The sequence below is a fragment of the Aedes aegypti genome, unplaced genomic scaffold (assembly GCF_002204515.2).
Source record: "Aedes aegypti strain LVP_AGWG unplaced genomic scaffold, AaegL5.0 Primary Assembly AGWG_AaegL5_hic_scaff_882_PBJ_arrow, whole genome shotgun sequence".
Lineage (NCBI taxonomy): Eukaryota > Metazoa > Arthropoda > Insecta > Diptera > Culicidae > Aedes > Aedes aegypti.
Genome location: NW_018736583.1, coordinates 25019 through 40827, shown reverse-complemented (window position 1 = coordinate 40827; position 15809 = coordinate 25019). Strand labels below are relative to the sequence as shown.

Here is a 15809-nt window from a genome sequence, read left to right as displayed (position 1 = left end):
GACTTTGTGCTTTGAACAGTTACCAGAAGGTAAGACGGTTTGTTTGGAAAAATACTTGCGGTTACTACAACTTTTTTGTAACTTTTTGTTTATAGGAAGCGACTTTTCAGCTTTGTAAAAGCATAAGAGCGGAACAGCTTTTTTGATGATGCTAACAGACTTAGCTATGCGACATTATCACCTGCTCTTCCCAGTGTGCGTGCTAACAAACGTTGCTAATCGGTACATCAGTAATATCTCTCTCTTCAGTGTCACTCTCATCCCAATCAACTTTCGCAGGCCACCACCACACTCGTCTACAAGCTATCATACACTCACCTCGTAACATACTGTAGTCCTCTTCAGCGCACATGCGCAAGTACCTTAAATGTCTTCTTCACTAAGTTGCAGCTGCACAGCATTAGCACAACTCTACAAGAGATTTCTCATTCTCACAGTACGCTGCTCACATGTGTCCATCGAGCTACGACTCACCCCTTACTGCGTGGTAAAGAGAGTCAGCTCGAGTAAGAATCAAAAACTTTTCCTAGCCACTATTACTGCGGCTCTAAACCCTATGGACTCGATCTATGACGTAGTCATATATTCATCTCAGTGCTCGCCTTGTTACCGGGTACTTCAATAAATCTAACAGTTGACCTCTCCTTAAGAGACTCTCCTATGTAAAAACCGAATATAGCACTCATGACCGATGCACTGGAAGTTCACTTATTTTGGACGTTGAGCGATGACGAATTTACTCGTTTCCATCCACATAAATAACACTGGACCGCTAAAACGTCAAATCAATGAACATCGTGCATTGGTCATGGACCGATGCACGAAGTTCACTATTTGATGTTTGCAGCTCGGGCGGCGTTGTATTGTACGTAACCATCGGCACGAGTGAATATCGGCACCGCTTCACAAACGTCAAATTAGTGAACTCGGCATTGATCACTTACCACTAAGTTCTGTCCTTCGATCTTCAAGGTAAAGCCCTTCTTCCCCAGTCCGACTCTCTCAATAGTTTAAAGGTACTTTATAATCTCATGGTTATCGTGTTGTGTACCTAGATACTCGAGTCTACAATAGAATGGCTATACTACTCTAATTCGGGTTCCATTTATTTACTACTAGTGAATTCCACCAGGGCATCTCGCATAACCAGAGAGATACAGAACTTCTCACAGAAAAAATTGAAAATTTATACATGATTATTTTTTTTTCCCCCGCGCGTCATTCTTCTTAGACGCTGCTGCAATTACGCTTATCATCATTCCGTTAACCACCTCGCTACGCAAACTGCAGTACTGTCCTGCTTACCTAACATAGACACAAATAATATCTCTCGACGTTCCTTGGTCATAAACCCTGTGTAGTAACCCATCTGAGAACTCATTACCATAGCCTATGCGTCACTCCCACCATGATTCCAACTTCTGATACGTCTATATATGGATATGATAACTCACCATGTGTGCGTGTAGAGATCATCCATCATCAATATATCTAGTGTGTCAGCTGTGTGTGCCCATCTACTTGGATAATATGTGTCTCGATATAAAACCGTACGAGTGCAATCGGTCTCCATTAGAAAATATGCGTTTGAGCTAGTGGCATTTCAGTTTCGATTCTAGTTGGAGAAATTTCTTGGAAGCTGATCTGTGAGTTATGTTTGCAGTCAATCAGTCGGTCGAGGTATCGCAATGTGTAACTACAAAGTCTATCACTTAGCTACCGTGTGAGTGACTCTACCATAGCTTACGTCACAGACAAAACAGACGATACACTAGAAAAATATCTTTTTTCACACTCTCTACTATGCAGGGACGATTACAGAGCCACGCTAGCTCACGTTTGACACCTCACCAACTCGCCGTACTCAGAGACATGACAAATCGCTTCACCTCACCAATATCATCTGTGCTAGACCAGCTCGCTAGAGCTGCAATTTCTGGCATCGCAATCGTAGTGCGAAAATGTACCGTGTAACGACATACTCTTCTCAACGCTCTCTAGACGCCACGAAAACACGTGTCTTCGTGCAACCAAAGACCCGGCAGACAGTCCTCATAAGGATACTCTCTGATCATCCCTCTCCGCGCTGGTGTGTGCCGTCGAGAGAGCTGTCAACTCAGCACTTTTCTCAACAAAAAAAAGCCCCTACACCTGCTCGTCGCGTGTTATGTCGCAATGTCTCACTCGTGATATGCTCGTGATTGATCTTTTCACCACTTTCAACTGCACCCCGACTTATCAAATGAGTCGGCACCTAATTTGACAATTGTATCATTAAATGAGTGGTCGATCGGAAATTTCGTCAGGTCACCAACCAGTGTGTTACCACCGGTTCGAGTTTCTGTTTGTCTGTTGTCTACCGCTCTTAACTACAAGCTTGCATAGCAGCAACCATTGCTGAACAAATTTAGTTTAATCAATTAAGTTGCACTAACATTGAGGTGTGAGTCTTAATCACGACGCCCCACCAAAGCTAGTCTGTACTCATCGCCTGCTCAGATTTAGTTTTGTCCTGTCTACGACCTTTGAATTACGGAGTACCATACATATGCAATACGATTGAACCTCCGAGATATTAGGGTTTTGTATAGCCTCGGCTGATGCTGGAGCGTATCTTGCTAGCTCCGCCTCGCGCGTTAGTATCTAGGCTTGTAAGGAGAGTAGTCCACTACTTCTGGATCTACCCTCATCATTAAGAGTTAACAATTGACTTAATTAAAAGCTTCTATAGGTTGGTAGCCATCTATTTTAGTTAAGAATACTTGAACATTTGATTAACCACCCAAAATCGTACAAAGCTTCAGGCGGTACTATCATTCGATTCTATCGCTCATTCCTTATATACTCTTAAATTTGCTACCCAACATGATTAGTAAATCGAAAAACCTCCTTGTGTGTGTGAGTGTCGAGTCTGATACACTCGACTTCTCTTGGGCCTCTCTGCAAAAAAATCATTGTTCCCTCTTTATGATTTTCAAATGTTTCAAATGTTTTCACATCAGCTTAGAACTAGAGGCATACATATATATCTCTGCACGTCTGACTCACGATGGTTACAGACCACGAATCGCTTTCACTGCGCGAGTCCCTGTATGCTGCACACACCATATTCAAGCGAATCTTTTATGTATATACATAAAACGTCTTGAGTGTCTACCGGCTGTACATCACTGAGACCTCATATGATATAACTCATCTGCCATTGAGTGCCCCAGACTACCGTTGCATGATCTATCCGTACAGATCTAAGTCGAGTCTCCAACCTCGCTATGAGATGACAAATCTAACAACAAACAGCGAGCGCATCTTTTACCCGCTGCTCCACTCGAGTCATCGATCGCACAACTCATGCTAGCTCACTCAATCGATCTTACTCCTCACCATCACAGTATTTCTCGCCTTCCCAACCACCCCAACGCGTTCTAGACAACACCTTGTCGAGAGTCTTAATAATTCAGTGCGTATAGCAGATTGATCCGGTATACGCTGAAGTACAAATATCCCTAAAAAGAACTTTTGAGGAAGATGCTATTGAGACTACACAAAATCTATCACCCACATTGTCCTTGTCCTCAATGAGTCTTCGATCTCTATCGACCCGATAATACACTGACTGGACGTGATGTGCGGAGTATTATCTTCGACTCAGAGTGAGGCTTCTACTGGACATCCAGATCCGAGCAACCGTGCGTCTTTACTCTAACCAATCACCTCTATTCTTATTATCCGAATAATTGGTTTTACTAATAGATTGAACATCATTTTCCTCTATGTAAGATCCAATATCCATCAAACAAATATAACTGTGGTGAAACAGTGATATAAGAGACGAACTAACTTTTGGGGCTTCGCACTTCAGCTGTTTCCATGCTTGAAGGCCGGTTTGCTACTGACAAAGCAAAAGGGAATCGCCGTATCTCGATGCGTGGAAAAAAAATTTTTTCCCTGCCCAAAAATGGTCAAGAAATACTTGCTCGATTACTTTTTTCAATCGGCGAAGTACACTGTTTTATACGGTTGTGAGAAAATTAATTAGGAAAAAATCACAATCTATCTTCTAAAACTGTTTAAACATAATCAATTTTTAAACATTTTTTTTTGCCGGACTCTCGGCTCACAAATTTTGATACACTATCAGCTTCACGTTCAAAAAATAGGAATTCTATTCATTTCCCAACAAAAATAATTACAGAAAATGTAGCCGTTTCATTCAGATACTTTTCACGTTTTCACCAGTGTTAAATCGGCTCAAGTAGTTGTTTTGTCTTATTCTGGTTAAGTCACGTTGTGTCTCTCCAGTACAGTCGGGCGGTCGAAGAGTAGGTGTTAGGTTGGCGAAAGTGAAGAATGTTATCTTTCGTCGTTTCTGTAAATCTGGAAATTAAACGTTCTCTAAAATGGAAAAAAGTTAGTTATACCAAAACAGATTCTTGCGTACGTGTAGAATTTCCGCCTGCTTAACGACGTTTTAGAGATCGATTAAAAGTAAGTTTGGTATACTTTTGACTTGAGTCTGTGATGATATATAGTGTGTGTCTAGGTTAAGTATGCGCCTTCCTCTCTCACACCTAATATCCCTTAACACTATCGAGAGTCGAATAAATGATCATACCCTTAATTTCTATAAGGGATATGCTCCTCTGTATGACAATTTGCCCCCTACCCTCTTCAGATTCCAGAGGGGAATTTCTTATAAATAAGCTGCTGTTTCATTTGACGCAAAACCGAGCATACGCTCTAAGCTCTTAACGCGATGAACCATCAGATTTAAAGCTAGTACGCGATAGGTATATTGTACTTAAAAAGTCTGTCAATACAACAATGAAGACTACTACTCATCACCGAACTAAGTTTAATCCATTAGAAAGCGCTCATTACCTAGTCAAACGCCATTCTGCCATCAGCCATACAGAGTGACAATAGCAGTCTTGACTATCTACAATACCTATAGGCGATCCGTAAATCCTGGCTGTGCTTCTACACTTTCCATTAGTCTGCAAATCCATCACTCGACTTAACTGCTCCATGTATCTGACAACGTCTTGGCGATCCAGAGAGCGCGTTCCACCTCTCTATCAACTCACAGGCGATAAACTCACTCGTGCTCCAGATATCCGCACTTCCTCATACCGAAAGTGTGTGATCACGCAATCATCACAGACCACTTCATCCTCACACTCGCTAGTAATTACCTTAAGTGCAGATAAACTATTCACTTACTTGGCCATAAGACCTCCGTACCAACTCAGCATCTAAGGAAGAAATCATGGACGCTGTCCTCATCTCACGCGAGCGGTCTTGTTCGCCACTTGGCGCAACATCTAACGATCGAGCGTCCGAACTTCAATCAGACTAACCAACGTCCACTCGAGTATATAATACCAGCATCTAGCTTCACAACTTAACTAACTTGATGCTTCTCTATCTCAATACAATTATTCATATGTTTAGAAAAATATTATTCTCTCCTCACAATCCTCATGACTCTCTTGTCTAACTGCACGTGACGTACTATTGCTCATCTATACCTATTCTTCCATCTCAGCTTAATAACAGACCACATGTAGTTAACTCTTCAGAATACTACCAGTGCTCTTAGAGCACAGTCTATCAGTCCTTTGACAACTTCCTCTATGAATACATATATAGAACATGCTTAACTATATGGAATTCTCTCTACAATGATGATATATACATCCCTAGTGTGACCAAACTATTACTAATCTAATAAAAAATATTATAAATGAAATAAATGAATTTTAACCTTTGTCTTGGTCCACTAAATCTGTCATATTCGTATCTTAATCTTAACCTCTCACAGCAGTCCTATCCCACTTATACCCCCTGATTCCACCTAATTGTCAATCAATTTAAATCGCCTGTAGACAGGTTTTTCAACAAGTTAACAACCTTATTTATAATCTCATTAAATCATTTTCTACTTAGCTTATCTAATGTACTATTGTGAATAAAATTGTATTTGACCAGCTTCATTGACATAATTTCTCACTGTGCCGCATAAATGCCGACTGAATTTCAGCTCGGCTCATACTGACAGCTAGCAGAAGCTAATGCGCTTGTTCAAGTGTGATATCAGCATAGCACGTGTTGATTTAGCATTAGGTAGATAGCACCCGTTTCCATTACCCATTCTTTGTCTACGATTATACACCTGTGAACATAGCCAATTCAGCAGTTGGAACCTTTTTGTGGTGCAGTAGATCACATTCATATGGGATTAGAGCTCCATTTCATTTACCTTGATCCTAAACTTTGATTCAACACATTTTTAGGAAGAAACACATTAAGTCTGTCCTTGAGAAGTAAACTCGGCATACACCAGTGCAGGGTTATGATGCGTCTTGCTCTAAGGGCTTTGGCGTCATTTCCACTCCTCAAGACAGAATCCACTTGCTATACGCGGCCACGCTGCTGAATCCATCTGTCTCGCTCCTTGAAATGCTCCCGTAAACGTGCTATGATCTGCAGGTTAGCGCACCTACAAGATGCTCAGCGTTCGTAACTAAGATGGCCACTCGATCACGACTCCGTAGAACCCACCTTATTCTAGACCCTGCAACAACGGTGCCAGTCTCCTCAACGTTTCTGACTACTTCACGATGTGTAAAAAGTAGATCCGAGCTCTCTTTTGGCTTACCCCACCGATGCGATGCACAACCATACAGTCTCTCTCACCCTGATAACTTCCTTCTGTCTACGTGTCAACCAGACGGCGGGCTTATTACATGCCTTCACGCGGAATCAACTACGACGACTGCGTTGCCAACCATGATGTTCATCAGACCACTAGTCCTGCTCCCCTGGTACACATTAATATTTGGATTGGAAAAGAGATCATGTGTGTGCTATTCGATTATCTTTTTTGATGGACCTCAAAACAAGTACCGTACTCGAGGTTACAAAACATGGTTCAAAAACATCTATGGCTCTGAAATGCGCAGACAAAAAAAAAACAATGGTATAATAACATAATTCTCAATAACACGGGTTACGCATTTGTTCAAAGTCTGCAGCGATTTGTTCTCCTTGATCAAATCGACGAGCTTATCCTCGAGGTGTGAAATCTGTCTGTACGTTTCATTGCTCTTCAGATTGATTTTGATCTCTTGATTGCGTTTACGTGCCTCATCCACCACGTTCTCCGTGACACGTTTCTTATCTTCCAACTCCTGCAATACACTCGAAAGCTCACTCATTTTAACCGTTGCCTCCGATCGCGGAACCTCCAGATTGCTATACTTTTGAATGTTACTCAACGCTTCTGTCTCTTCCTGCCGCAGACCGGTCAGCTGGTTGATGGTGCGTTTTTCTAGAATCTGCAGTTGCTTCAACTGAATGCTTAGCTTCTTGTACTCCTTGATCAATCCGGAGTGAGAATTGAGATCATTTTTAGCTGTGAATCCAGAACTGTCGAGTTTGTCCGATCCCAGCGATTTGGTGTTGATCCCTTGCATCGTTATTTGCTCAATGGCATATGTAATTTGATTTTTAAGGGACTCCACGTCTGAAATGAAGTAAATTTGTTAAAATGTGATCGACAAATTATTAACCAAACAAACTTTGCTTTTCAACCGCCAGACTTTGCTGAAATGAGTCCATAAAAGCGGACATTACTTCATCCCGTTTCTTCAACTCCTTGTACTTGATATGTCGTTCCGAGTTCCCTTCCTCTAAGTCCTGATCAATCTGCTGTAGCATTTCTTTCTTCTCGTTTCAGTTGATCTTCGATAATCTTCAACTGTTTCCCAATGCTCGAAAGTGCCTGATTGTTTGAACGAACCTCGTTGATCAACTTTTTCCCGCTCTTGTGCGGGTGATAGACGATTGCTCTCTTCGTCGCGCATTTGATTGCGTTTTGCAATCAGCTCCTTGAGCTTCGACTTCAACCGGTGAGCTTCCGTGCGCGTTTGTGAGTTCATAATCATCGTGTTGAGTCGATCTTTTTGTTTTTCAAGTTCACTGATCTGGTTGTGGGTAGATAGTGTTCTGCTGCCGGAGGCTATCCGACAGGGCCTGGTATTCCCGGTACTTCTGTTGGTCGGCATCTGGTAGCGAGAATATCATTTCATTGATTTTGTTTTTCTCCTTTTCGGCTTCCGCTTCCAGTTCACGGTTCTCGGCGTCCTTGATTTGCCGCTGCTTGAATACGATTTCCAGCTGCTCCTGAATGTGCTCATTGCGCTCTCGAAGGGCCAGCGTTTCGTTCTGGAGCTGCTGCCGTGTCATTCCGGAACTGCAGTTGTCCAGAGCGATGTTCATAGAAGTGAGCGTCGACTGCAGCTTGGTTAGCTCTTTGGCGGAATCTTTGACGCGCTTTTCGTAAAGTTTGCGAGCGGATTTCTCCCGGTCTAGGAATTTCTTCTCTTTCAGGAGCTTCTCGGTCTCTTGCGATATTTCCTGGATTTTGCTTTGGAGCACTGCCTGCCAGTAGCGTTTATCTTTGACCTGGCGGTTTCCGGTGGCCGTTCCGATTCTACCGTAGGAAGTGGACAACCCACTTATGCCGTGTTGGGTAATGGGACGCTCGGTCATGCGCTTGAGTGAGGAAAAGGTTCAGAAAGATGAAACACGTTTTGCGATAAATATTTATTTATTGAGCGAAGGGAATTTTCCAAGATTAAAGGGTAAGCACTCAAGCTTCCGGGGGGAATCTTTTGAGATTTCTGTGAAAATCCCTAAAGCTTCCGGTGAAAATTCTCAAGCATCCGGGAGAAATCTCCCCGGCTGCCGGGGGGAATCTTCCAAGATAACAAAGCGAATCACCAGAGATTACGGAGTGAATCCTTCCGAGATTACGGAGTGAATCTCCCGAGATTCCGGAGTGAATCTCCCGAGATTCCGGAGTGAATCTACCGAGATTCTGAGTGAATCTACCGAGATTTCTGGAGTGAATCTGTCGAGATTCCGGAGGAGCATTTCGATATTCCGGAGGAGTATTTAGATATTCCGGAGAAGTCTTTCGATATTCCGGAGGTATTTCTAAAGATTACTGAGAGAATCTCTCAGGATTCTGTGACTAGAGTGTTCAGTATAGACGATTGAAGGTCAAGTTAGTGAAAATTCAACCTAATTACTTACAGTTCCAGCATTTCCAGCGCCGTCCCGATTCTCTGAGTCGAGGCAGATGAATTGGCCGACAGGACATTGGACGCGGTCAACCGGCTTGCGGTACCTCCTCGTACAGCCGAAGGAGCTCTAGTAAAAATGAAAAATCGATCAAAAATATTCAATAGACATCTTTTTCCGAATGACTATAAATTGGATTTTCAGATTCGCAATTCCATCGGAATCACACTTACTTCATAGCCGTTCCTGGTCTCAGGATTCCAATCGGCTCGGCGAGGACGAATCGTTGAACGAGTTGAAAATTCCACCGGCGCCGGTGCTCATGCCGCCTCCGCGTCGCGACGTTGGCCGTTCCGAAGAACGACCGCGACGAAGAATTATTGTTGAAATCTTCCATTTGAAGGATAAAAATTACAATTAAAAGGATAATTTGATATTTTCGGAACTACAATCTGCTTGCACCACTGGACGAAAGATATCTAGTAGGCACTTGTTTTGTGTTTCAATCTATCGTTCACATGGCAACGATTGGCATGGACGATAGAGACAATCGAGTATGTGGTCGTTGTGAATGGTGTATTTAAACCAACGGTAAATTTATTATCACCGATTTTGCACTAATTGAATGAGATTTTGTGGGTGGAACAAAATAGGTTTGGCACAAATTATGATCAACGTCTTTAGCAGTAGCCTAAAATAACAAACACATGCAGTTTTTTGTCCTTAACCTTGAACAACAACATGTGTGTTTTCGTTGCTTATGCTATAAAAATGTGCCGAAATAAAGGATATTCTTAAATTGTTATCACATGCGCACTACCGGCGTAACCATAGCACATGTGAATATTTACGAAGCACAATGTGAATGTGTGGAAACACCAATCAGTTATGTTGATGAAGTTCACTGAAATGGTTAGCCTGTCTGGAACACTTAGTAGGCGTAGTTGAGTGCTAATTTTGTGTATTTTGAGGTGTGTTTCAAGCTTCCATAAAGTGTGTTCAAGACAAAATAGTCGTATCTTCAATTAGAAATAAGGTAAGAACATATCAATTAATTTCATATTTCACCTTCAACGTAAAATATATACCTTCAAATTTTGTTCGACGGCGAGCTGTAAATGTGTGTGAAGTTTAATTTGAGTTTTTTTGGTCGTCTGTCTGTCTGACCCCTCGCTCTACGAAAGAATACTATTTGGGAGATGTTGAATGATTCATAGCGCGAATTTGTATCGTAATAACAACAGATTGCGCGCGCAACACATGTTAACAATTTGTTGTGAGTGATTGTCTAGGTCTACGACCTCTTGTGTATTATATTTTCATATAGAATTCGTTTTAGAACTTTGGTTGGAAGTTGACAAGCGTGGCCGAATCTTTCAAAATTTGTCCAAAAGCTTCAGCAGAAAAACTCATGAATTTTCTAGGAATATTCCAGAGAATTCTCCAGCAGTTTCTTTAAAGAATTATTCGATGCTTCCTTCAAAGATAACTTCGAAAGATCTTCAAAGAATACCTTAAAATATTCTTCCACAAAACTATCTCCAAGAAAACCATACACGTTCTATCTGATCTTATTCGTGCGCGTTTTGTTTAAGGAATTTAATAGGTTTCCTTCATGAATTCTTCGAAGATGTTCTCTGGAAAATTCACCATAGATATATCAGATAATAAGTAAATGTTTCAAAGACTCCTTAAAATCCGCTAGATATTTAAGGCATTAATTTGAAATAAAATAAGAGCTTAAATTCAAACTTCTTCAGAAATTTCTTCATGCCTTTTTTAGGAATAATTCGAGAATTTCTTGAGAAACGAGACACAATTTCTTCCAAACATTTCTTTGGGAAAAGTTAAAAATATTTTCGAAATATTCAATTTAAACAATTTATTCAAAATTCTTCCAGTATATTCTATTCTCTAACTATCCTTTAACTATTTATACCGAAGTAATTCGTTACTCAACTGGAAGATTTGTTGAAAATATATAGAAATTTTTTTGAAAATAGTCATGATATAATTTTTGCAACCAAGACTAAAATTGGAGTTAATTTTTAAATAAATGTATGGAGGAAAAGCCTGCACAACATTTATTAAGTATACATTCAATAGGATCATATACACTTCTCTTGTTTAAACAACGCCTGGTAATCCCAAGCAGTCCATATTAGATATCTACTCCCTATACACCTTTACCTTGCTTAATAAGCCAGATTTGAAATTTTAAACAATATCAAAAAAGCTTACTGCTGCAAAAATGAAGAAACATGAAAAATAGTACTCATATGATTGGCATCAACTTTATATTTAGTATCATTAATGCGGTGATGATGACTGCGGAACGAAAAAATGTGATTCAACTAATAGCTCACTGGACACGGTCGTTGGTTGAGGCGACCATCGAAGTCAACGCCGACGACAAGATCAACAAGCGGAAACCGATAAACCTACTTAACTTACTTAATTCAGATCGTATGTTTGAAGATTGAGCTATCGTAGGTTTTATCGCGGCTTTAATTCTGGTTGTAAGGTGAATTAATGATGGATAATACCAATGAAGCACAGCCAGGTTATGAAATTTTAAGTTACAGTTGGAAAGATCATGGAGACCAAAACGAAGACAAGTGGCATGTTATGAGTATGAACTGTTTCTTTTTCTAACGTATATCATACATATACGTAGCAGTGATTAGTAGGAACTTGGTTGAAACCTGGTTTCAAACCTCAAAAGAGATGCAAACTTTTTTTGTTTATCAAAATGGTCACCTGAATGGAGTTTGTGGAAGAGTTACTATCATCATTTAGAGGCGTATACAAAAACTTTCTTCGTCACTTGAAACTGAAGTATTCGAAATTTTTGGTGTCTCTGTTCAAACATAGCTTGGTAAATATAACTTTCATAGCTGTCTATTTGCCTTTTCAATGCGCTGGACAGGAAAGTTTATTTGCTGCAAACTGACTTGCGGAAATGGTCTAGCAATAAGTCATTTTTTGTGGTCTTTAATACCAATACCCATCGTGAAATAATTCGTAAAGTAATTTCCAATTTAATTTGATGAGTGCTAATCACTATATTTCTCAATTCAATACCCTAACGAATGTAATGACCATTGCAGCCAACTGGTTACTCACGCTGGTTCTGATCATGTCCCGGTTACATTTCAAATATCCCATGAAAACAATTGGGTCCTAAAATTTGTAATGAAATCTTGTTTTATTTAATAACACGAAAAAAGCCATGTTACTGTAATTACTTTAGCAATTTTTCGCCGCTCAAATAATGGCTATATCATGTTTAAACTTTAATTTAAAAATTTGGTCCATAAATGAACCCTTGACACTTTTGATCATGTTTGACGTTCGCTTAGTCGACAAAAACACCACAGGGGTTTTAGTTCGCCACTGGGGTTGTTCCTATCTGACATTTCGTAAGGGACACGGAAAACAAAATACACCCAAAATTTGAGTTTAAGCCGAAGGATGTGACAAAAATCTAATAAAATTTTTTTTTTGAGCTCAACCAACGGAAAACATTAGAAAATTGAGTAAACATGTGTTTTGGCCTAAACTTAAGGCGTTTGGCACTAAAATTGGGACAGGGCTTTAGGACCCAATTCTCAATCCTATAGCTTCACCTTCAATTATAAACGAGGCCGACTGAAGTACATATGAAACATACATCTATAGTTATCTTGATGTTAGCATTTCTTTGCAAACAAAACTTGATATTGACAATGCCATTGGTGAAGAGAGGGCTTTGCAATTCCAAAATGTGAAGTAAAATCCCGAGTCCATGATTATAGACGACGATCTTAAACTCTTGATCCATCTTAAAACGTGAGGAGAATTAGGATCATTAAAATAACCAAAACGGCCGCTATGGAAAGCATAGATAGCGCCACCGTAGCCTTGTGTGTTTGACAGAACAGCAATGCTGTCACAATGTTAAATCTCATATACAGTGGCGCCTTTGTTTTGATGCGTGAGCACTCAATGAGAATATATACCGAAGTGAGGAAGACGACATTTGGTGTGAGTGATATCCGTGTACGGTGCAAAAATATATCACAACTACAAGCAAACGAGCTTCCATAAGAAGCCGTGTACATTAGTGACGTATTAGATGTTTACGTTTTTTCTTGTTACTAATATTTAGCCTTTGCCTCTTCTTCCACATCTTAGTATATATTCTCATTGGATGAGCACTAACAAAAACTACCTTCAATGATCATTAAGAAACAAAAATTTTGAAAATAAAATTTCGGAGTTGGACCTCTAAGCCCTTTGGAAATTATCTAAAATTTTGAAAAAAAAAATCTCAGATGCTAACAGATGTAACAAAAACGACATTTTTGTGTGTTTCAAGGATCAAATATGGATCGCTGAATCTGATGTGGTTCTTAGAAATATTCCAGCACGTCACCATTTTTAGCTACAGGTTGCCAAAAGTTCAGAGGCGCGTCCACGTTCGAAATTATAGGTAGGACAAACGTTAGCAAATATTGTGTGCACAGTGAAGCTAAGAAAAATTTCAGCCTGGACTGGGGAAATGAAAGTTACTATTTTTGAGAGACTCAAACGCAAAGCATGTAGGTGACATTTTGGTCGATTTTAAATTATGGAAATTCTACTGATACAGCTGTCAAACGATATTTTTAGGTGATTCTTCCGGCTCATCAGAAAAAATAACATAATTCTTAGAAGACTGGTTTGTTTTTTTTGAGCCTATACAATTTGTAGGAATAAAAAACAGCTGAAAAATTTCAAAGTAGATATCCTTAGAAGAAGGTTTTAGTCACTGAAACCCATTTGATTTCAACCTGGTTTTTTCCAAGGAGAACCACAGAAATGGATTTCTCCAAATATTATTCCAAAAATATCTGATTTCGTCCACCAGAAAAATGCACCGCAATCGTAGTTCATTTTGTGCGATTGCGTTCTTGCTTTCTTTGCTCACGATCGCCCGTACACATATACTGTAAAGGGCATCGCATCATTTTAATTTTGACAATGCAATCAGCCGTCCGATTCCCTGTGATATTTCTACAATAACACCACATATCGGTCAATTTTCTCAATACTGTCGTACACTTGTTTTGTAATCTATCTATTATAATCATAATCCATCCTATTATTCACATAAATAGCTGGAACGGAAAAAAGAACGGCTGTGAGCAGACTCTGCTCATCCAGCAATCACGATCTTTTTACATTTGTTTTGTTTCGGTTCTCCGATGCAAGAATCTGTGACCAAATCGGTCGCTGTTGTTCGTGAGCGTGTGAGCGTGGATCTGCTTAATATTGGTTCATTTTGCGTAAACGGCATGATTCTTTCCACCACTGGTTTTTAACAGATTTCTGAGATAATTTCCTAAGATAATCGAAAACAAATCAATTGACGGGATAGATCATGTAGATTTTCTAAAGAAATTTTTCGGTTAACATTGAACAGAACCTCTACAGAAATTTGTTTAAGAATGATCGAAGGAATTGTTCGAAAAGTTATTGTAGTATAAACTGGTGTGAATTTAAAAAAAAACCTTAAAGATTGAATGGGGTCTTTTTTTTTACATTTTTTTAAAGACATTTTTGGTAAAACTGCAGGAGTGATACTTATATGAATGCAGGAGAATTGCTAGAAAAAATGATTGGTTTGAAAAAACCCTCATGGAATTTTTGAATTTTTGGTAGGAAACGGGATGAATTTTTGAAGTAACCCACATAAACAGAGGGAGGAATTCTTGCAGGTTTCTGAAAAAAAACCTTAAGCAATTTTTTTCAAAAACTCTGGAATGAACCTTTGTGGATTTCAATCAGAAGGAAATTCTGTAGAAACTTTTTGAAATCTCCTAGAGTAACATCTAAAGAATTAGGTTGAAGGATTGATGAAAAATATCTGGAGGAAAATTCTAGGATTGGTTTTGGGAAACAAATCAAAGCAAATACTGTTGTAAATTAACTGGAAGTTTCTTTGAAGCATGTACAATAGGGCGGTTTCAAATTTTAAAAATGTTTGAGAATCCTATCTCCATATGCTCCTTACCATCCTTACCATAAAAATAGTGTTCTGCGAAATTTTCAGGTTTCAGGTGGTGATTTAAAGGTGGTCCAAAGACAATGTAGGTTTATATGGAAATTACTATGGACAAATTTTGAGAATATTCCAAACAAGCTTGTACCTATAATGTAAGTACAAAACTTATTATCCATATTGGAAAACTCATTCTTCAAACCATAATAAAGAAATTTTCACGCAAAATCGGGACAGCTTCTTGGACCAATCTGTAGTTCCATCATCGTTCATGTAATAAGTGTATAAATCGGTAGCATAACACTCGCCGTGATCCTCATGCGTCGTTCTCGTCCGCCAAATGTCATTAGATTGACCATAAGTTGCCAAGCAAATAGAAATGCTTTCTTGCGAAGATATGCAAACTCTCGATTCGTATTAAACGTACTGCTTCGAGTCACTCAGAGGTTCAGCATAGTATTTCCATCTTGTGGTAATATTTGGTATTCCAAAAAGGTTCGCCAGGTATAACTGCACGTGCTCCTGCTCTTCCGAATAGCTTTCTTCAACTGGTACATCTCTCGAATGTTTTGGATTCCACGTAGGCAGATCCATCCTTCAAACGGCAAGACTCCCTGATGCTGCTCCTGGCTTTGATCTTTACTTCTCACTATTACATTTCGTCCTTTTGAATGATTTGGCAGTGCACTTTCAGGCA

At 39.6% G+C, this 15809-nt stretch overlaps 1 protein-coding gene across 1 annotated transcript; it reads right to left on the bottom strand.

The window, feature by feature from the left end:
- Window positions 1-7013: 7013 nt before the first annotated feature.
- LOC5577748 (intraflagellar transport protein 74 homolog) lies at window positions 7014-9109 on the bottom strand (the record flags this gene model as incomplete). The annotated part of the gene is given in 6 exon segments (XM_021857185.1): window positions 7014-7525; window positions 7581-7734; window positions 7736-7816; window positions 7818-7994; window positions 7996-8556; window positions 9100-9109. Coding segments are annotated over 5 exon segments (1482 nt in total), but the record flags the coding sequence as incomplete, so codon positions are not given.
- Between the last annotated feature and the right edge of the window lie 6700 nt (window positions 9110-15809).